The sequence below is a fragment of the Carettochelys insculpta genome, chromosome 11, assembly GCF_033958435.1.
Source record: "Carettochelys insculpta isolate YL-2023 chromosome 11, ASM3395843v1, whole genome shotgun sequence".
Lineage (NCBI taxonomy): Eukaryota > Metazoa > Chordata > Testudines > Carettochelyidae > Carettochelys > Carettochelys insculpta.
In genome coordinates this window covers 19121979-19143903 of record NC_134147.1, presented here as the reverse complement: position 1 = coordinate 19143903, position 21925 = coordinate 19121979, and the positions used below count along the sequence as shown (strand labels likewise).

The window sequence follows — 21925 nt, the reverse complement described above, 5'->3', positions numbered from 1 at the left end:
CCCTGCGTCAGGTGCCTGCTGCTCTGCTGGGGCATTTGTAGATGGATGGTGTAGCTGCAGCCCACGGGGGGGAGGGAGCGGTGGGAGCTGGCGGGGGGAGGGGTGGTGGTGAAGGGACTTCTGGTCATGGTGCATTTTGAATAAAAGTATTTTACTATATGTCCAGAGTCCATTGCTGTGCAAGCTGCCCCCCCACCCCATCACTGCACCAGCATCCTCCCACCCCCCACCCATCAACTGCCCCAGGGGCTCTGACCATGCCCTGCCCCCCGCCCCACTGCCAGGGACAGGAAGGGCCAGTGCTCAGCTGATGGGCACCCCAGCTTCTGGATGAGCTAAGCCCAGCCCATCTGGTGCACATCCCCTCAGGGCCCCAGGCTAATGGCTGCTGGGGGAACAGCAGTCAGCACCAGGGGGCCCTGGTTCTGCGCCCTCCCCGCTAGTGCAGCATAGGCCCAGCTCCGGGGAGCCCAGGTAGCACAGAGGGCAGGCGGGGCACCGGTTATTACTGGAGCAGCTTCTGCTCTGGAGGGAGAGCGCCAAGCCCCAGAGCTGCTAGCCTCTGCAGCCGGAGCTCAAAGCACCGGGCAGGCTGGGGCGTTACTGTGGCAGCTCCTTGAACAAGGGGTAAGCCCAGCACTTCCTGCCACAGGAGCCTGGACCCCACCACTTGCCCTGCCCAGCAGTCAGGCACAAGGGACCCCGCAGCAGCTGGGGCTGCAAAAGGAACTGACTGGGGCAGGGCAGGGCCAGGCCAGGGGGCCAACAGCCCTAGAGCTGCTGGGCTAGAACTGGTTGTCCTGGATTCCTGTTGCTAGGATTGATCTGTACAGCCTGGGCCAGGACCTTGGGGGCGGGGGGAAGGGGGCAGGCTTGTGGCTCTAGAAGCAGGCAGCCGGAGGTCCCCTTTGAGCTGGGCTGAGGTTGCAGCACCTTCCTGCTGCCTGCTAAGGGGCAGCATTGGGACCCAACCCAAAAAGCCTTTGGCTGCATAAACACTGGGCCCTCCCAGAGCTGCAGAGCACAGAGCGGGGCTGAAGCTCCCAGGCTGGGCGCCAAGGGGGCAGAGACTCCCCTTAAAAACGGTATTTCTACAGCACCTTCCAGCCCAAGCTCTGGCCACATCCCTGCCACGGCCACTGGCTGCAGGGGGGTTGCCTCCCACAGTCCCCAGAGCCCCAGCTGTGGCTCCTGTGGGGAGAGGAGTGGGCGGCCAGGAGCTCAAGTAGGGTGGGGGGTGGGCAGAGGAATACAAAACAGGAGGCTGCAATGGCTCTTTCTGGAAAGATTTAATCTAGAACCTGGAAAACTACATCAAATTGCAGCTCTGCCCCAGGGCCCGGTGGGGCCAAGGCCTCCAGCAGGGGGCAGGGGAAGAGCCCAGGCCCACACCTCCCAGAAGGGGCAAGGCAGAGCCCACCTGTGACCTCCCACAGCGGGGGGAGGGCAGCGTCCAGGCCAGAGCAGATTTGTGTTTTTATTTAAAAAAAAAAGGCATTTTCCGATGAGACTAAAACCAACCCAACCCCCCGACCACTCACAGAACCGAGGTATCAGTACAGATATATACAGGCTGGGGGGCCGGAGGGGAGGGGGCTTTTTAGCATCCCATGTGTGCTGTGATGGATGGCGAAACGGGGGGGCGGGGCGGAGTCTGGCGGTGCAGCCATAGCCAGAAGGGGGGCGGGAGGACAGGGACGACATTTGGTGGGCAGTAACGGAGCCAGGGGTCTCTGCTAGGCCAGTGCCAGCTGGGATGGGAGGGGATGTTAGACCCTCTCCCCTCTCCCCTCTCGCACCACGCAGCTGTGGCTTACCCCTGCCTAATCTTGGCTTCAAGTACCTGCGTGCTCATCGCTGCAAGGCAGTGGCCTTCCCCAGGCGCTGCCCACCCAGAAAAGGCGGGGGTGGGGGGGAACAGCTCTGGGCACAGCCGGACAGAGGTAGGAAGGGGGCCCCAGTTTCACTAAGAGCCTGTCTGCAGGGACTCTCTCAAAAGCACCTCCGCCACGCGGGCGAGGCTAGGGCAGGGGAAGCCAGCCAAGAACCCATGGCTGGAGAGTGGGAGGCACAGCAAGTAACCGCTCCCCATAGCTCCAGCCTGAGTTGGGAAATCCCCCTCCCCGCACCCTCTGAGCCCAGCCTGGGGGCCCTCGCCCCGGCACACAGCACGAGAAAGGTCTGGAGCCAAGCGCAGGGAGGTGTTGCTACCTGCACATGGGGCAGAGACTCGCTATTGAGAACAGGGGGGTCCTGGCTCTCTCCCAGCCTGGCTAGGCCCTTTCCACTGCTCCACACACACCCGCAGCAGCGCCCAACTGCTGCTGGGGAACGTAGCGGGGGCTGGTCCGCTCCACCGACCCCACATGGGGCCAGAGGGCTGGCAGCAGGGGGAAAGCAGGCCCCCAGCTGCTCCTCATGCAGTCGGAGGGCAGCCTGGCCCAGCGGCTGTGGGAGGGGCAGGAGCCATCCCAGAGCCCAGGGGGAAGAACACCAAAGCTGCAGTGCAGGTTAAAAACATTCTCTTTATTGTGCCTCCGGCGGCTCAGCTCACAGGAGAGCCCCTCTGGGGACAAGGCCCCAGAGCCCTCCAGCCTGACGCCCCCACGCCCGTCCTGGAGGGAGTCACCCTGGCACTGGGGAGATTCGGTATTTACTGCCCCTACTTGAGGTGCACCTGGGAGAGGGGGAAGGCAGCCGTCTGCACCCCCAGCCCAGTCTGGGACAGGCAGCGGGGGAGGGCTGGCTGCAGCCAAGAGGCCCCCCCCCCCAGCCACAGCCGGTCCCTGAGCTCAGCTCCAGCCACATCCCCCGCGGGGTCTCTGGCGTGGCCCAGCTGGGGCAGGCCACAGTCAGAGCCATGGGGGAGGAGCCTGTCAGCCAACTGCTCCAGGCCAGAGGAGGGGGAGCCCACAGCCCAGCCGCAGCACCCCTCCCACAGGACCCCCCCGGCGCGAACAGAGCTTGGGAGGGCAGTGGGCCTGATCCCCCCCCACCCAGGGCAGGGGCTCAGCTTGGGAGTGCACACGCTACAGCTGGCCAGGGGGAAGCTGCCAAGAGCCCTGCCCCCACATTAATGCCCAATAGGGGGCACCAGCAGGAAGGAGGGGGCTGGCTTTCCCAGCTCCCCACTGCTGCCCCACCCTGTGGGAGCTGCCCCCAGCACAGCAGGCCCAGCCCCAAGCAGCCTGCCCCAAGGGGAAAGGGCGAGGCGGCACCTGCAGGGGGGCTGGCAAAAGGCATTGCGGGAAGGGGGCAAGGCGAGAGGTGAAAGGCATTGTGGGAAGGGGGGGCGGACTTCTCTGGCTTTTGAACCACTTCTCTTTTTGGTAAGCGCTCCTGGCCAGCCTGGCAGGCGCCCGGGGGCAGTACCACGATTGCTGGGAGCCCACGCGCTGGCAGCAGCAGCAGGGGAAAGGCCACCCCGGCCCTCCCGCCACTGTCTCTGCTGCTGCCCCTGGCGGGGTATCAAAAAATAAACATTTCTCCAATGAATTACAATCCTGCGACGGGGAGGAGTGTGCCGCTCTGTGCCCCTCCGCGCCTTGCGGGGGGCGCACGTCTGCATGGGAGGAGGCTGTACGCCGGTGCACAGCCGGGGAGGCCCGGTCCTGGTGCACTGCTGTGGGTCTTTGCAAGGTCAGCAGGAGCTTCTCCAATGCCCTTCCTGGCACATGTGCTGAGGGCGACCCCCTCCCCCAGCCCACTGCCGTGGGGTGATGCTGCTGCTTAGGACCCTCTTGTCCCAGCCCAGGCCTGGCGGGGGGGGGCGCAGCACAGCAGGGGCTTGGTTAAAGCTTGAGCTCGTTGGCCACCTTGGAGGCAATGTTCTTGAAGGCCATGGAGGTGCCCGTTATCCGTTTGAAGCGCACGCCGTTGAGCGACAGCCGCGGCAGCTTGCACACCTCCATCTCCCACTGCACGAAGGAGTCGTGGCCAGGCGCCCCGTGCATGCACAGCAGCATATACTTCTCCTGCAGCTCGCACTGGCAGCTGTTGGCGTCCAGCACCTTGCGGATCTCCTTCATCATCTCGTTGGGCTCCATGGAGCTCGTCGTCTTCATGCTCCAGGTGAAGCGCAGCGAGCGAGGCTTGGCCTCCCGGTTCTCGTCCCGCTCCTTGTCCCCGCCCACCATGTGAGGCCTGCAAGGGGGAGAGGGCGTCAGTGCGGCAGGGGCCTCCCCCGCCTTGGGCTGCCCAGCACCCAACCTGACAGCTGGAGGAGACGGGCGGCATGATAGACAGACACAGACAGGAGCAAGGGCTGAGACAGAGGGGGCACTGCAGCCAGGGAGCCTAGAAGAGAGGGAGCCCCAAGCCAGGTCCCCCACTGAGAACCAGACAGGCAAAGCGAAGCTGAGCTGCCCCCCGCACCCCAGCTGCCCACTCCAGATCCCAGGGCTGGGGGGCCCCGGGGAGCGGGGAGGCAGCTGCGTTCTCACCTGAGGGTCTCCACTCGGTCTTTGCTCTCTGGCTCATGCGGGTTCCTCAAAAAACAGAGCGGGAGAGTTTAGTTTGGAGGGGGCCGGGGAGCGAGAACGCTGCTGGCCCCACCCCGGGGGTGGCCCCTGTCCTGCCTCAGCCTGAGCATTGGCACAGCACAGCTCCCCGCGGGCCCGGCTCCAGCAGCCTCGCACTTGGTGCGGAGGAGCAGTGCATGCTGGGAGTTCTGCTGCCCCATACGGGAGAGCCCAAAGGCAGGGGAGGCCGGAGCAGGAGGCTCCTATTGGCTGCTGTGGGCCGCACTAGGGTAGGACTCCAAATACCACTGCCGCCTCTGCCCCAGCAGGAGAGGGGGAGCTTGGCGCAGGGCAGAAGGGGCATTACTCAGTGGCCCCAGGACAGTGCTCCCCCTTGTCCTCGGCCAGGGCCAGGCTGGCAGGAGCATCAGGGAACTGCCAGGCAGTGCTCACCCCCTGCTCTGCAGGGATCAGGCCAGGCTGATGGACAAGGGAGCTTGGCACAGCGAGTTAGGGACCAGAGAACAGAGCGCAGGAGGAGTCCTGTCACCAGCCCCCGCTGGGCAGAGAACCCGGGAGCTCTGGCTCCTAGATTTCCCTTCCCCCAGCTGGGCAGAGAACCCAGGAGTCCTGGGCTCACACATTTCCCTTCCCCCAGCTGGGCAGAGAACCCGGGAGCTCTGGCTCCTAGATTTCCCTTCCCCCAGCTGGGCAGAGAACCCAGGAGTCCTGGGCTCCTAGATTTCCCTTCCCCCCCAGCTGGGCAGAGAACCCAGGAGTCCTGCCTCTCAGCCTCTCCTGCTCTAACCCACTAGCTCCAACTCACCCCACAGCCAGGGTCCATTCAGAAGCAGATCTGTGGGCAGGGACTGATGTGGCACATGCTTTTCCCAGTAAGGAGGGGGCAGAAGTGTCTCAGAGCCAGGACACCACCATCTCCCTCCTTTGCCCAAGATCTGCTTGCGGGAGAGCTGACTAGAGACCCCCTTCTCCACGCTCGCTTGGCATGCCCCCTGACGTGATGCTCATGATCCCTGTCCTCGGAGCCCACCCGCTGCAGGGCCCAGGCCAGGGTGGGAGTGAAGTGGGCTAGGCTGGGCTGGGCTTGGGGAAACCCCTTGCTTTCCACCCTGCAGGAGCCCTGCCCTGCACCAAGCCCCTGCCCCCACCAGGGGCACCAGCACAGCTACGGGTTTAACCGCTGTCCCACGCTTCAGCCCTCGCTTCCCCTGGGGAGGCCACAGCCCACACAGCCTCACGCCCACTCTCACCCAGGGCACCACAGCCCAGCCCACACCCAGCACCTGGCACCAGCTGGCTGCATGGCCAGGACTGAGGAGCCACCTAATGCCTGTGTCAGCCATCTCCTGCTGGAGACCCACTGCCCGGCTCCTTGTGGGAGGATCCCCTGGGATGACACCAGCTTGGGGGGGCAAAGGGCACCAGGGCCCCGGTCCCAGCTCTGCTGGCTAGTGAGGAAATGGCACAGACAGGGGCACAGGAGCGAGGACGGACACACACAACATAAAAACACAGCCAAAGCCCGACCCTCCCTCCCTCCTGCGCCCTGGGCGGGCAGCCCACGACGCCCAGCTGCTCAGCACAGCCATGCAGGGAGCCATGCAGCACGGCCCGGCCCAGCCACCTCCTCCCCGCAGACTCCCAGGGCCAAGGGCAGCTGCTGTGTGAGGCTCTGCCCCAGCCTGGCTGCCCCCACCCGGCTACCCCCACCAGCCCGCCCCGCTCCAGTCTGCCCACACCCCCCAACTCCCCTGGCCACGCCAGCCTGCCTGAGCCCCTCCACCCCAACCCGCAGCCTCCCCCCACTGCCCCAGCCCTGCCAGGAATCCTCACTTCCAGCCCCCTCTACTCTGCCCACTGGCCTGAGGCTGGCCCCAGGCACAGGGAGGAGGCCCTGTTCCTCTCTGCTGTCTCATGGGAACAACGACCCCCCGTCCCACCCGCTGGGACTAGCTACCGCCGGGAGCCTCTGGATGTGTGGGAGGGAGGGGCCCTGTGGAGCTCATTCCCTGGGGGGCCTCAGCCCGGCTCTCCTCATGGTGACAGCCACGGCCACAGGTGGGCGGCCCGGCCGAGTCCACCAGCCACTGCCCAGGGGTCCTGACACTGCCAGCCCTGCGGACCGGAGTGAAGCACTGGGGCGGGTGTGCGGCTTGGAGAGCAGCCAAGTGCCCCTGGGAGCAGCCCCGAGGACCTTTACACGCCCCCCCCGAGCATGTTCCCATCAGGTTAGCAGCCATGGCGAGCCCCCACCCAAAGCCCCGCTCCTAGTGCCACATGCACGGGAGAGGGTTAGTCTGGGAGTGGGTCCGGTTAGAGATCAGAGCCCCGGCACTGCTCACCAGGGAGAGGCAGGGCCCCTTAAAGGGACAGTGCAGCCTCTCACGCCCTGTGCCATGCCATCCTGCCAGGCAACCGCTGGGAGGGCAGGGACCCTTTCCCCAGCCCAGCCCCATGTTTGCAGGGGACTGGAAGCCTCAAAGCCAGGCGTGGGGGCACATGCCCCCAGTGGTGCCCCCTCCTGAGCTGGCGACCCTCAGGAGAGGGGATTCTAGCCAGCTCACTATACTCGGGGGCTGATGCCAAGCAGGGAGCCAGTAAGGCCACTGTCCCTTTAAGCTGCTACCAGGGCGGGAGGGGGTTAGTATGGGACGGACAGGTCAATCCGGCGAGCCGCCTACCTTCTGGCAAACCTGAAAGACACATTTCTACAAAAACACAAAGAGAGAAGAGAAGGGAGAACGTTGGGTGTGGCACTGAGAGACCCAGGCCCCAGGGAGGGGAGAGCCCTGGGGGTGTGAGGGTGCCACGCCACAGAGGCCGGGCAGCTCTGTCCCTACACACCCCACCCCCTGCACCAGGCTCTCAACCCTCCCTCCCTCCCTCCCTCCTCCCCCCCAGCTGGGAATGGAACCCTGGAGTCCTGACTCCCAGCCCTGCCCCCACCTCCCCCTGAGCCGGGAACAGAAGCGGGCAGCCAGCGCTGGGTGGAGGGGGGGGTTAGTGCCTGGGAGGAAGGATGAGGCAGCTGCTACCACCAAGGGGAAGGCTGGTTTCTGGGGACTCCTGGCTCCTCTCCCAGGTTCCGGACAGCAGCCAGCCCCTGCCCCAGTGGGTGCTAGCAGGCGGGATCAGGGCAGAGGCGAGGCCTGAGGACAGGCAGCTACCCTGCTGGGAAGTCAGAGTACCCTGAAATCAGGTCCATTTTACTGGGGGGCGATCTGCCACTCAAATCCAGCAGAGGAGTCCCCCCTAGTGTCACTGGATGTAGAGCTGGGACCAGAACCTCAGAGTCCTGGCTCCCAATCCCCTCCCACCCCCAACTCTGTGTACCTAGACCCCACCCTTCCTTTCCCTTCCCGAGCTGGGACCAGAACCCCAGAGGCCTGGTTCCTGGCCTCCTCCCACTGCCCTAACCCACTAGACCTTACCACTCCAGGCATTTCACAAGGCCCCCCTCTCTGCCAGTACCCTCATCATCCCGGCCTGCCCCACCTCCCCCCAGACACAGCGCTGCATGGCCCCCCTGCCATAGGCACACGGTGGGTTTGTGATCGCAGGACGTTACGACGACGCCGAGGACAGGCTAAGCCAGACGAGGGTTGCACAACACAGACAGCAGCAGACAATAGCACAGAGGGGCGAGGAGCCAGCTGGGAGCCCAGAGTGCCAACCCCTGGGCCTGGCACGGCACAGTACATGGCCTGCTTGCAAGTGCCTCTGCCGGGGTGGTGTGGGGGGCTCTGCTCTGTGCTGTTCCCTGGCCTGGGGGGGTTGGGACGGTAACAGCAGGCAAACCACCAAGAGCAACGCCGCCCCCGCCAGCCCCACCTGAGCACAGACACACCCAGGCCCCTGCGAACTCACCTGCGCACAAACTTGGAGGTGAACTTGCTGAAGATGCTGCCGGAGGCGCCACGGCGTCCCTGGCTGTTCCCAGAGGGCGAAGCAGGTGGCATGTTGTAGGGGAGGTTCTGCTGGTCCCGGACCTGCCGGAGCTGCCCGGCGTGGAAGGTGCTGCGGCTGGAGACCCCCCGGGGGAAGTTGGTGCGTTCCGGGATGGCACTGCTGATGTTGTGGGCAGAGGGTGAAGCCACCGGGACCCTCTGGGGGGCAGTGCTGTGGAGGGGGCAGAGATCCTGTCAGGGGGCAGAGGTAGGAGACATGCCCTCCCCCCCAGCCTGCAGGGGGCACTCACAGTCGACATCCAATCACTTTCCAACACACGTGCCACCTGCTTCCAATCCAGACACCGGGCCCCTGCTCCTCTGGGGACCAGGCAGAGCCAAGAGACTGCTAGTGGGGCAACCCGAGGCTGGATCAGAGCTGGTGCCCAGGAGAAGAATGGACCTGTACTCTCTGCCATCCCCCTAAGCAAGCCACTTCCCCCGACTCGAGGCCAGATCAGAACTTGGGGGCCCATCCCCTGGCCTCCGAGTGAGCCAGTCCGCAACACCCAAGGCTGGCCAGTATCGGCTGACTAAGGCTCGCAGGGCTCTGGGACCTGAGCATGGCCATCCACACTGCAGTCTGCCGGCCCTCCAGCCCCGGCCAGCTGCGGGGGTTTAACACAGTGCAAACACCACATTAAGCACTGCAGACACAGGCGGCTACAGAAGCCGTGTCCGTCGATGACCCTGCCACAGGGCGCAGACCCATCCTCCAGCCCCTCCCTGCCCGGCGCGGCTCCTTGGTGGGGCACTCTCGCATCAGGAGGCCAGTGGTCCCAGGGCCTCCTGCTCCGGCTGCACGAAGACTCAGCGGGGCCTGTCGCCCGCCAGCAAAGGGCACAGAAGGTGTTATCTCCAGCAGCTGACCCCAAAGGCTCCTCGTGCGGCTTGAGCCCACAGAGCCGCTGGGGTTGACAGCTCACACGGGGTGGTGGGGGGGACTCCTCAGGAGCGGCTAGCAGGGGCTGTGAGGAAGTAACGTTAATTCAGGGCTGAATCTCTAGCCCTGCCCAGGCTTCTTGCCCCATTTCTGGCCTCAGGGACTCTCGGATCAGCCAGCACTGGCTGCAGGGAATGAGCTGCCTTTCCTCACCTGGTGCCACCCGCCACGGACAAAGCTGAGGGTTGCCACGGCTCTCGCTGGGGAGGGGGTGCGGGAAGTGGCTGAGGAGCAGACGGTTGGGGACACCCTGCCTGCCTACTTGCCTGGGTCTCTGGGCCTCACAGTTATTTTCAGTGGGGGGCAGCAGGGGCTTGTTGGGGTGCACGGAGGCGGACATGGATTTCTGGTGCTGGCGTGGGCGTGCGGAGCCCACGGCGGCGGAAGCGGAAGCCGTGGAAGCCCTGGACCCCGGAGTGGTTAAACTAGGAAACAAAAGCAGGGGAGAAGCACAGATTTAAAGGGAGGGAATGGGGGGGAAGGGGGAATATGAGGCTGTATCCAGAGCTGCACCTGCCTGCAGGGTAAACAGAGCTCCCCACAACGCTGGGGCTTGGGACTACTCTCTGGGTCTGTCCCAGGTCAAGCCCTGCCATGGGGCTATTCAGCATCAGCTGCCTTCAGCCCACTGGCCACCAGTCGCAGAGCCAAGCTCAGCTGGTGCCAGGAACAGGGGAAGGACTCCTGCTCTGAGGGTCCCTCCCAGTGAGTCAGCTGCCGCCCCCACCCTAGGCCTGGATTGGAGCTAGCGCCCCCTAGAGGAGGGGAGACAGACCCCATTCCTCACCCCCTGAGCCAGCCAGCCCTGCCCTGAAGCTGGCCTGGGGCAGATCAGAAAAAGGCCTCACTCACTCCTTCTTCTAGCCCTGCTACAGCCCCTTTCCCTTCCCCAGGGATCCGGGGTGGGAACGCCTGTACTCACAATCCCACCACATCTCAGGGTGCCCTAATCCCCCATCAGGAAGGGAAATACCCCTCTCCCCCGTGCCACCCCAGAGATACAGCCCCATGTTGGCAGAGACAGGTCAAGGAGCAAGATATACAATATACGGCCCAGTATATGTGTATATGGGGAAAGGAGGGAGACACACTCAGATGCAGACTGGGCAAGGGGCAGGTGCTGATGAAGGTGAGATGGGCAGTGGGGCACAGGGAGGCACGCAGCCCCTCACCCGCCTGGGGCCCGCAGCAGTGGGGGATGCTGGGTGCACAATGGAAGGGAGCAGAGATGGAGCAGCAGCAAAGGGAAGGGACTGGGGGGGAGCCCTGCTCCAGACAGGTAACCCTGTGCTGCTCCTCAGTCTGAGCTCAGTGTGGTCACCAGGCACCCAGAGCCTGGCACTGGGGAGGGGAGGGCAAAGTGGGATGGGCAGAGCCCAGTGGATGGCAGGAGTGGCCAGGTGGCCGGCCCAGGCTCTCTCCCGCTGAACATGAGGAGTGCAGCCTGGTGAGCGCCAAACCTTTGCTGGGGGCCTGGTGCAGCTGGTTGCTCACCTCCCCGCCCAAGATTGCTACATCTGCGTGGCTCACAAACCGAGCAGGGCCCCCGGGAGCAAGTCAGCTCCCTTGGGCACCGGAAGGGAGAGCTGCCAGCTTCCCCCCTGCGATGCCAGGGCCCCTGCATGTCAGGGCACTGCCCAGAGAAGATCGCAGTGTTGCCAAGCCGCCAGCATGGCACAGATGGGAGCCGCAGGGCAGAAACCCCTGTCCTGGCACTCCACGGCTCCCAGGGACAGGGTGGCCCCCCCGAGCCTCGCCAAGACTGCCCAGGAATCCCTACCTGTCCTTGCCATTCTGTATGGAGTTCTGGCCCAGGCTGGTCCGCTCCAGCATGGGGGAATTCCGGCTCCGGTTGGTGCTGGTGGAGAGGACGCTGTTCTGTGGGGGTGGGACAGACATGGAGTGAACAGGGGCACCTGGCACTTGCTGCCCCATCCTGAGGGGCACAGAGCAAGTCTGCAGTGGAGCCAGGAAGAGAATCAAGCAATCTGGGCTCCCAGGCCCCTACTCCCCCTGCTCTAACCAGTAGGCCTCCCCCCTGCCCCCAGGAGCCCTGACCGTGGATGGTGTAGGCGTGCTCTTCTTCCTGTCGAGCCCGGTCAGCGGGCTGGCGGGCACTTTGACGGTGCTGCTGGCCTTGCGCCCAGCCTCGCGCTCCTCCTCAGGGCGCTTGTTCTCCGCGTTGTTGCTCTGGGTCTTCTTGGAGTAGGACGTGGAGGTGGGGAGAGCGGGGACTGCAATGACAACCAAGGGCCCACAGGCTGAGCGTGAGCAGCACCCGATGCACCCTGACCGCTGCTGCTGGATGGCCAGCCAGCACCCGAGTCCCCTCTGTCCCCACTCCTACCCAGGGACCAGCCACCCCCAGCACCAGGGACACCCAGCCGGGGGCTGCAAGCTCTGCTCCATGCCCCCAGCCAGCACCACTGCCTGGCCAGGAACCACCCCATGCTTGAGACCACAAGCTCCACGTGGCTCTGGCCTCTCCCCCCTGGGCCACAGGCACTGCCTGGGACACCTGCTTGCCAGGAGACTGGAGTGGCTGGGTATTCATTCTACTGTACTGTCATACAGCCCTGGGACCCACGGCTGGGGGAGGCGGCCAGGGGACTGGTACCCGCGAGGGGAAACCCCTGCCAGCCATGGCTGCGAGCAGGGCCCCCTTCTCTAGCCCTTCCTACCAGCAGAGCTCACAGCATGAGCTGCACTGTTCCCAAGCACAGGGGTCACACTGTGAGTTCCCAGCAGAGCTGGGGAGGGAACCTGGGAGACCCAACTGCCGGCCCCTCCGCTGGCTGTACCCACTAGGCCCATCACCTAGAGCTAAGCAGCCATCAGCCTCGCGGCTCACCCCACTCTTGAGGGGCCAGTGGGGGGCTGTCTGGGGACACTCACCCTGATCGCTGAAGCGCCGCTGCTTCGGGTTGGCAGAGACGCTGCGCTGTACCTTGTGCGAGGGGGAGGGGGCGCTACTGTTGGCCAGCTCAGCCGGAGGCCTCGGCTTCAGCGTGACGTTGTCATTGTCCAGCTGGAGAGACAGGAGACAGGCCAGGGTTTCCAGAGAGCTCCAGGGACCAGCAGGGAGCTGGGCAGGGCACAGGGTACTGAGCCAACCTTCCCTGCCAAAGCTTGGACTGGCTACCAGTTGGCACCACTGGAGTGGCCAGTGCCTGAGGCTCAAGCCAATCACTGCCCAGAAAGATCATCTCTGAATTGCAAGGCTGGGAGGCAAGAAGACCTCTTGCCAGAGTCCAGCCTTGTGGGTCATGAGTGAAGGGCGGCTGACAGCTGAGCGATGGCCACCAGAGCCTGCCCGCCTCCCTGCAGCACCCACCTCTGAGTTCTTGTATCCCAGCAGCAGGTAAGTGGCCATGACCTCGTTATACTTCTGCCCAACCAGGGACTCCTGGATCTCCTCCCGTGTGTACCCCATGGAGACCATCAGCTCTGCAGAGAAACAAACCAGCAGTGGTGAGGACCCCAAGGCCCAGCTCCCCACCCTGCCTGGCACAGGGGGTACTGCTGTTGAGCACAGGAGGAGAGGGCTGCCCTGGCACCAAGACATCCCGTAGCCCCAGTGCAACTGTGTGCAGCACTGGGTGCCCCATAAGGTGCCCCATCTGGCAGGCATGCCCTGGAGCTGGGCCCGGCTTGTGCTACCTCCCAGCTGCATGGAGTGGCTTAGAGCTCCCGCAAAGCACACATCGGCACCCACTGCCCCCTAGTGTCAGGTACTGGGGGGATGACAACACTGGGCAGCGGGAACAGGAGCACGACAGCTTGGTCCTCTGTGCCAGAGCTTGGGCTGAACTGAGCTGTCCTGCCTCTCAGCTCCTCACTCCAACCCACGAGTCCCACTGTGCTTCCAGAGTGGGGAGTGGAAGGCAGGCACCCCCAGTCTCACCCCCAGTCTCGAGAGCCCACTGCCGCGGGGACGGAGCTCCCTGTGACTCCTCTGCGATCTTCCTCCCTGTGCGCAGTAGGCAGGGCCGAGGCAGGCCTAGCTGCCCACAGCAGCCTGGCGGAGCACTGGGACCTAACCCCCGGCACTGCCGGGGGCTTCTCTGCCCTCTCCACAGCCAGTTGGGTGGGTCCCAGCCACCACGCCCCAGGAGCTCTGGTGCTGTACCTGTCCGCCGGGGGTCCTTGTAGTCGGGGAGGGGCTCCATGTAGGGCTTCAGCTCATCGTCCTCGTGCCCCACGTTCATCCAGCGGTCTTTCATGATTTGCTGCAGGGAAGAGGAGTCAGCAGAGAGACGAGCAAGGGGCACCCGGGGATGGAGCACTCACCTCGACCCCCACCGCACAGCCAGGGAAGCAGAGCCCCTGCACCCTAGTGTGTCCAGCACCCAATGGGCCCAGCACTGAGAGGGATTTGCACCTTCCTTGGGAACGTCGCAGTACAGGTGGCTGCTGGAGAGAGTCCCAGGCCAGAGGGCCAATGGACCGGGTTGCTGGATGGGGAGGGGCAGGGCACTGGACCACACAGGCCCATGGGTCTGACCCAGAGCAGCAGAGCCTGGGGGAATGTCTGGGTCCCATGTATCTGAGCTGCAGTAGGGAGGATGGGTGGATGCACTGAACGGGAGTGGCTTAGGGAGAAGGAAAGGGAGGGACACAGGGTGCTGCCTGACTCCCACTGGCCTGACGGCAGGGGAGAAAAACGCTGGGCTGGCTGGGCCCACTGGCCTGATGGGGACATCACCGCGGGGAGGAGGCAGGATCCTGCACCATGTCTGAGCAGTGCCCTCTGTCCCCTCTACCTCAGTGGGCACTGCCTGGGGAGCCTGCAGCCCTGCCCAGAACGAAGGGGGCTTCCCTTGGAGCCGCCAGCGCAGCCTTTGGAGGGGCTGAGCAGCGAGCCCGGAGGGCCCTGCTCCCGTGGGAGTGGAGGTAGATCTGGCAGCAGGATCTCCCTTCTCAGCCCGCCCCTGCTCTGGTGCCCAGCCAGACCCCATCCCCTGGCTTGGGAAGAGTCCAACTAGTCCAGTGGGAAGGGCGGGCGGGGTACCAGGACTTGCCTGGGATATACCGGCAGGCCCCCCATCCCTCAATCACCTCTAAAGTGCCTCTCTTGCTAGGGTTGAGGATGAGGAATTTCTTCAGCAGGTTCTCACAGTCCGTGGACATGTAGAAGGGGATCCGGTACTTGCCCCGCAAGACCCGCTCCCGCAGTTCCTGGAAGGGGGGAACGAGGCACTGTAGCTGGAGGAGGGGAGCTCACAGGGTGGGTGCAAGGATGCACATGGATGAGGACCTCACACACAAACCCCAGCGCTGTTATGCAAGGAGAGGGGTGGGGTGTGATTCCCCTCACTAGAGGGATGGGGAAAAATCCCAAACCAACAACCTACCACGGTCAGAAAAGGCAGGGAGCCAAGGACAGAACCCAGGACTCCCAGCCCTACCAGCAGACACCACCCCACTACCACCATGGGAAAACAGAACCCTCCAGTCCCAGTCGCCTCCTCTATTCACTCCCCAGTAGATCCGGGAATGGACCAGGAGTCCTGGCTCCCAACCCCAGCTGTGGGGGACACCGTGTGTATACAGGCTCCCTGAAGGCACGACAGGAGGACAGGCCTGTCCCGTGCTCACGGGGGAACCTCCAGGGACAGAGGGGGCAATTCCCGCTCACCTTGAGGTTCTGCCCGTCGAAGGGCAACGAGCCACTGACCAGGGTGTAGAGGATGACGCCCAGACTCCAAACGTCCACCTCCGGGCCGTCGTACTTTTTGCCCTGGAAGAGCTCAGGCGCAGCGTAAGGGGGGCTCCCGCAGAACGTGTCCAGCTTGTTCCCGAACGTGAACTCGTTGCTGAAGCCGAAGTCGGCGATTTTAATGTTCATGTCGGCATCGAGCAGCAGATTCTCGGCCTGCGGGGTCGGAGCAATAGGGCAGGTGTCACCGCTGCCTGGGAGCTCCTCGCAGGTAGGGAGAGAGGACAGCACACCAGCAGCAGGGGATCCCTAGGGCTGAGTCATTAGGGGGCTGTGGGTCAGTATGGAGGAGCATTGCCACAATTGTGTGCGAGCCCCACAGCCAGAGAAAGGGGGCAGAGAGATTGTCACCTTGACGGGCAGAAAGCAGATCTGACCCACCCCCTGCTGGAAGGCATCTCTTACCTTCAAGTCTCTATGTACAATGAACTTCTGGTGACAGTACTGCACAGCAGACACTATCTGGAAGGGAAGAGAAGGTCAAAAAGTAAGGGGCAGGCACGGGGTTCATGACAGAGCTGCCTTTGCAGGGGAAAGGGGTGCAATCACAGCCCATGCACTATTACAGAGGCGAGAGCGCCTTCTCCACTGACAACAGCATTCCCTGCAGCAGCCTCCAGCTCCACAAGGCTAAACTTGGCAGATGGAAGCCAGGTCTCCGGGGGCTGTAGCGCTAAAGCCCACCCAATAGCCAGCTCCCCTGCATCAGAGGCCTGCAGCATTACAGGACCAAACTAACCTGTCGAAATTTTGCCCTGGCTTCTTTCTCTTTCATTCTTCCATGGGCTACTAAGTAGTCAAACACCTCACCTGCAAGGGGCAACAGAGACGTTACATGGAGAAGGGTGTGGGGCTGAGCCCTGCCCCAAACCCTTTGCTCCAGCAGCCCGGCTGGCACCTACCCCCGCTGGCGTACTCCATGACGAGGTACAGCGTCTTCTCTGTCTCTATGACTTCAAATAATTTAACTGCAAGACACAAAGCAGGGGAAGTGGGTGCACTGCCAGAGCTGGCCCGACCTGGGCGTGCAGCTGGCTGGGTGTGTCATCGGACAGGTGCTCAAGGCCAAACCCGCTGACATTAATGGGAACTGTGCCCATTTGGGCTTCCAGTGCTGATGGCAGCTGTAGTGCCTGGATCAGTGTCGAGAGCCACAACTGCAAACAGCAAGAAATGCAGCTTGCTGGGGGCTGGGCACGTAGCTCTCCGCCCCTGAGGGTGGGAGTCGGCTGGAGGAATTCACCCTCACCTGCCAGAGCCCGCATTCCCCCCCGGGGTGGCAGGAGTGTGCCCCTTGCATGAGCATGGCACGGGGTCAAGCTGTAGGCACAGGCTCACCTATGTTGGGATGATTCAAAACCTTCATTATTCGTACTTCCCGGAAGAGCTGGAACAAAGCAGAGAGTAGGCAGCTGGGGTTAATCAGCAAGGGAGGCCCAACGGTCCAAGGCCAGGGTCACTCAGGCTACGTCTACACGTGCACCCAACTTCGAAATAGCTTATTTCGATGTTGCGACATCGAAATAGGCTATTTCGATGAATAACGTCTACACGTCCTCCAGGGCTGGCAACGTCGATGTTCAACTTCGACGTTGCTCAGCCCAACATCGAAATAGGCACAGCGAGGGAACGTCTACACGCCAAAGTAGCACACATCGAAATAAGGGAGCCAGGCACAGCTGCAGACAGGGTCACGGGGCGGACTCAACAGCAAGCCGCTCCCTTAAAGGGCCCCTCCCAGACACACTTTCATTAAACAGTGCAAGATACACAGAGCCAACAACTAGTTGCAGACCCTGTATATGCAGCACGGACCCCCAGCTGCAGCAGCAGCAGCCAGAAGCCCTGGGCTAAGGGCTGCTGCCCACGGTGACCACAGAGCCCCGCAAAGGCTGGAGAGAGAGTATCTCTCAACCCCCCAGCTGATGGCCGCCATGGAGGACCCCGCTATTTCGATGTTGCGGGACGCGGATCGTCTACACGTCCCTACTTCGATGTTGAACGTCGAAGTAGGGCGCTATTCCCATCCGCTCATGGGGTTAGCGACTTCGACGTCTCGCCGCCTAACGTCGATTTCAACTTCGAAATAGCGCCCAACACGTGTAGACGTGACGGGCGCTATTTCGAAGTTACTGCCGCTACTTCGAAGTAGCGTGCACGTGTAGACGCAGCCTCAGAGGCCCAGGACCCTAGAGACCAGCTGAGATGGCCACTACTCCCAGAAGCCTGTCTGCCTGGGGATCTCCCAGCAGTGGCTTTGTGTGTTTGGCCACTACAGAAATCCCTGTAAGCGGGAGTCCAGTTGGAATCCCGCCTCCAGTTACAGAGCTTGCCACTGTAATCCATTAATCAACCACGCAATCCACTTGTGTGTAACCAGACTGGGTAATTAGGCCTGGAGACCGAGCCTCCCGCCACCTGTAAGAGGCGGCACAGGACACAGCACGGTTATGCTAACAATCCCTAGCACGCTTCTGGCACTGCTCACCTGCAGACCGTAAGTGCTTCACAAAGAAGGGTGGGATCACTATCCCTATTTTACAGATGCGGAAACTGAGGCTTCAGCAGAGCTGGGACTTAGAACTCCCAAGTTCCGAGCTGCACGTCTGTGCTGTCGTGATCCTGCCTCAGTCAGCATGCTGCAGGAGGGTATCAGCTATGTTACGGGAAGGGCCTGAGTCACACGGTACCCCATCCATGCAGAGCAGAGGTACATTAACTCTCTCACCTTCAGGTGGCTGGTCATGGCCAGGTATATGCAAGGTGTTGCCCCTGCTCCCGAATATAAGGAGACCCCAGGACGAAAACAATCAGCAGGAGATGGAGCTTGGGCTATAACTGGAGTCGTCTCAGGGGACGCCACTTCGTCCAGCACCTTCCACCTCAGGAAAGTGTCAGCTGCCAGCTCAGGGGCTTGGGGGAGGCCCTCTTGTGCCGTGCAGAGCAGACGGCTTTTGTGGCTAGTGCCCCACACGGACGGGGCTGCCTTTTAGCACATGAACACTGGTGCAGCACGAGTCCTCCTTTGCTCCCTGAAGGGTCTGGCTCTGTGGGTGAGCACCAGGTCAAGCTGCGCTGCTGCTCTGTGTAACCCAAAGGGCCCGGGGGAAGCCAGCTGGGTGGTCAATGCTCTGGGTGCAGATAGTGAGCGCGGGTGGGGGTCTGAAGGGTCAATTCCTCTGTATCCCGCGTTATGGAGCAGTGTCTGAGAGCCACACAGCAGCTCTCCCTTGGACGAAAGGGGCTGGAGCTGCTCCCTGGCCTTACGCAGCCCCTGACAGCACTGCCGTGCTGGGGTTTGCTGGTGTGGGCCCAGGTCCTGCCCCAGATAGGTGGGGCCACAGAGGGAGCACTGGGAGCCCACGGCCTGGGCCCCAAGCTGAGGCCAAGCTGCCAGGCCCCATGGGTGCTGGGCCGTGCCTGGACACCTCCCAGGCTTCGGAAGAGAGCAATGCTCTGGATGCTGCCAGCCTCTGAACACGCTTGGGCCGAGTGCCTGGCCTGGCAGGACAGTGGGAGCCCCGCTGGGGTATGTGGCTACGTGTCCCCTCCACACGCAACTGCCCCCCACCCACCTCTGACTTGGGCTGACCTCCCAAACAGATTCCGCTCCCTGCCCCCCCCGCCCCGCAGCTCTGCCGGGGGCTGAGCCCTCGTCCACACCTTGGCTTCAGCGCTGTTCTCCCAGCTGTCTCTCGGTGAGGATGCCAAGGGATCTGACTAACACTTGCCTCGTTACCAAGGCAACGAGCCACAGGCACAACCCAGAGCTTTCTCCTCTGTTCCTTCCCTTCACGTCTTAGCTCGCAGGGACGCCCACTCGCCATCTTTCATGGCCCCTGCTCGCTCAGTTCAGCCTCCGGGTGTGTGGGGAAGGAAGGGGAGAGCTTTCCCTTACCGGGGGGCCTGCAAGTTGGGCTAAGTTGAGGTCAGTCTCTGGCTTCTCCGGCCCTTGCTCACCCGCCTGTGTGACAAGCCTGGCTGGATGCGATCCACTCGCAGCCCATGGGAACGCCGCCACCCCTGCCCCCAGGGGCCTGCCACCAGCTACAAATACTCCCCAACAGCAGAGCTGCCTCCCAGCACACGGCATGTGTTCCTAGATGGTAAAGGAGGACACTGCCCTGGTGCCTGACACGGACAAAGCTGTGCCTCAGTTTCGCCACTGCATGAGCAAGTAGAGGGACTGGGGGGTTATCCACCTACTAGGAAAGAACCCAAAGGGTTACAGGATCCCACGATGAGCAGCATTTACCTGGCAAGCACCTTGGAGCCTGGACACAAAGCGAGGCCCCATCCCAGGCCTTATTTTCCACATCACGGCTTCCCTTTGGTGCCTGGCAGGACGGTGACAAAGCTGGTTTCCAGGACAACCCTCCCTCCTGCAGCTGGCAGCACAGACGCATCCCACACCCTCCCCATGTCCCAAAACCACAGCAGTTAAACGGTCTGTGGGCTCTTTAATGACCATACATGGGAGAGAACTATAAATACATCCCCAGCCAACATCTGGAGGCTGAGCCAAACTGCAAACTGGCAGCCAGATGTTCAGATGCCACGGCTGCTTGCATAGAGGTGAACATTTGCTCCTAGACTGATGCCCTTGGACTCCCCTGATTCACAAGTGCCCCAAGTTTGCAGACGTTTGACCAGGTGTGAAACTCAGGAGCTGGCTACGGGGGTTCCAGCCCAGCCAGGAAGCACTGGCTGCACTGAGGTGAGAACATACTGCCCCGAGATCTGCACTCACGCCGGCTGAGCCGGGCCCTCGGCAATTTAGAACACATTCCCCAGACATCTGGGCTCAATCCCAGACAATCCGGGCTACGGATGAACCAGTGCTCACTAGAGACCTTAGTTACCCATGGGGCTGACAAGCATCTTTGCGAGCCGCGAGCCTCTTTGCAGGCATTATTTGCCAGCTCCCTGCTCTAGCAGGGGGATCTACTGATGCTTCACAGCCAAAGCTTTTCCTCCAGCAACTGCCTGTTATCCATACCTCCATCTGTGGCCACGGTACGGCCAAGGGCTTGTGGACAGCTCGGGCCAAACAAGTAGCAGGGGCTCAGCTGTTTTCCGCTCTGCCACACGTGGAAACTCTAAGTCAGGGTGGCTGAACTTACTGACCTTCCGAGCTACACATGATCATCTTCAGAAGTTCAAGAGCTGCAGCCTGCCCCATGGGGAAGCACCTACCAGGGCTTCATCCCTGTGTGCATGCCTGGCTAAAGCCCTTCTCCGGGCTGGGCAGAAGTCCCTAGTCCCACTATGCAGCTCCCTCCCCATCTAGCAGGTGGCAAACGGGGGGCATCGTGGGCTCTTCACGAGACGCACTAACCGCGAAAGAGCCACAGTTTGGCCTCCCTGGCGCTAAGTGGTTGCAGAGGTGCAATCCCCATTGGGGCTAGGCAGTCGGGGCGGCCCACCTGCGCTGGCCCGTGAGCAGGGACGCAGCAGTCTTCAGAGCGCCAGAGCAAAGCCTGCATGTGCCCAGATACTGCCCCAGCAGCCTAATGCATTACCCACTGTGCCACACAGCCCCTCCCATAAGCCACTGCTCTACACACAGCTGCTCCCTGGGGGCAGGCGGGAGGCCTTGTGCTTAGGCTGTAACCTCTCTGGGGTGTCAGTCATGCGTTTGTGCCTGGGGCAGAGGGGCTCTGAACTATCACTGAGGTCCCTATGGGACACCATAGGGAACATCAGGCAGTCAACAGATGGGCCAGTGAGAAGAGCTAAGGACAGGCAGCTCCAGCATCCCCTCCAGCCTCAGCCCTGCCCCAAGATGGCTGAGGCTGGGCCCAGCACAACCAAGTGCCTTGGAAGTTCACTGGGCAGGTAGGGGTTAAACCCAGTGCTGGTACCGGAGCAGATGGCCCAGGGCTGAGCTCACCCCCACCCACGAGACACCCCCGCCCAGGATGTGCGCAAAGCACAGCCCGCAGCCCACGAGCAGCCGAGGCAGGCTCTGGAGGCGGGCGCAGCTCCCTGCTGGTTGCCAGGGATGCTATGGTTGCTATGGCTGACTCGTGGGAGGCGAGAGGAGGAGGGATTCCTTTGCAGGATGCTCTGGTTTCCTGGGGGAAGGCACCACATGCTCATGCCCTGAGCTGAAAAATCCAGTGACCAATATCCACAGGGGCGGGAGCTGGCAGGGACCATTCCTCCACAGCTGGCCCAGTGCATTATGGGACCAGATCAGACAGGCTACAGGCCCTGTGTCACATGGCACGAGGCACCTGAGCACATCTCCCAGCTGCCCTATTTCAGCCTGGCTGGGGAGAAGCCCCCTCTACACTTCGGGCTGGCATAACAGAGCTCCTCTGACAAAGGACGCTGCTTCTTCCTCTCCAGTAGGACCCAGCCCATGGCCGGGGGGATCAGTACAACAACTGGAGGTGGTGCTGGGAAGAGGCATGAAGGCTTCAAGAAACTAAGGGAGACCTACACCTTGGGGGGGAGGTACACCCCAGGGAGAAGCGGGGGCTACTGATGTAACAAGGTGGCTGTAGGAGACACATCCTGGCATGGAGGAATGGGATACAGGAGGCCTCATGCTCCAGGCCCCAGGCCAGTCCCTCCCTGGGCACTCACATGACCTGCAAGTTGCAGGGGCTGCCAGCTCAGCCGCTCCGCTCAGGCTGTTGACAAGGCTGCATCAGCGGCTGCCAAGCCAAGCAGGGCTGCTGGTGTCAGGCTCTGAGTCAAACAGGACATGGAGTAGTCTGGGCACAGAGTGCTGCTCCTCCCGCATGGCCTTCTGGTGACCTATGCGGGCGGAAGATCAGTGATAGCTTCCACCATTTGGAGCCTGACTCCGGCAGGAGGGAGCTGA

General features: G+C 62.6%; 1 protein-coding gene across 10 annotated transcripts in view; it reads right to left on the bottom strand.

Moving 5' to 3' along the window:
• Positions 1-3265: 3265 nt before the first annotated feature.
• The window catches only part of MARK2 (microtubule affinity regulating kinase 2), a 110595-nt gene continuing 91935 nt past the window's right edge, over positions 3266-21925 (bottom strand). For 3 of the 10 annotated variants that reach the window (XM_075005906.1, XM_075005912.1, XM_075005907.1), the window contains exons 4-19: positions 16429-16477; positions 15993-16058; positions 15830-15900; positions 15496-15552; positions 15010-15246; positions 14430-14549; positions 13501-13600; positions 12706-12818; positions 12267-12399; positions 11430-11605; positions 11152-11249; positions 9638-9796; positions 8349-8600; positions 7163-7189; positions 4443-4487; positions 3266-4143 (exon numbers count right to left, since the gene is read on the bottom strand). In XM_075005906.1, coding sequence (XP_074862007.1) covers positions 3792-4143; positions 4443-4487; positions 7163-7189; positions 8349-8600; positions 9638-9796; positions 11152-11249; positions 11430-11605; positions 12267-12399; positions 12706-12818; positions 13501-13600; positions 14430-14549; positions 15010-15246; positions 15496-15552; positions 15830-15900; positions 15993-16058; positions 16429-16477 — 2055 coding nt within the window. In that variant the 3' untranslated portion in view covers positions 3266-3791. The remainder of the gene's footprint in view (positions 4144-4442; positions 4488-7162; positions 7190-8348; positions 8601-9637; positions 9797-11151; positions 11250-11429; positions 11606-12266; positions 12400-12705; positions 12819-13500; positions 13601-14429; positions 14550-15009; positions 15247-15495; positions 15553-15829; positions 15901-15992; positions 16059-16428; positions 16478-21925) is intronic. The other 7 variants (XM_075005909.1, XM_075005913.1, XM_075005908.1 and 4 more) reach the window with 7 other exon arrangements.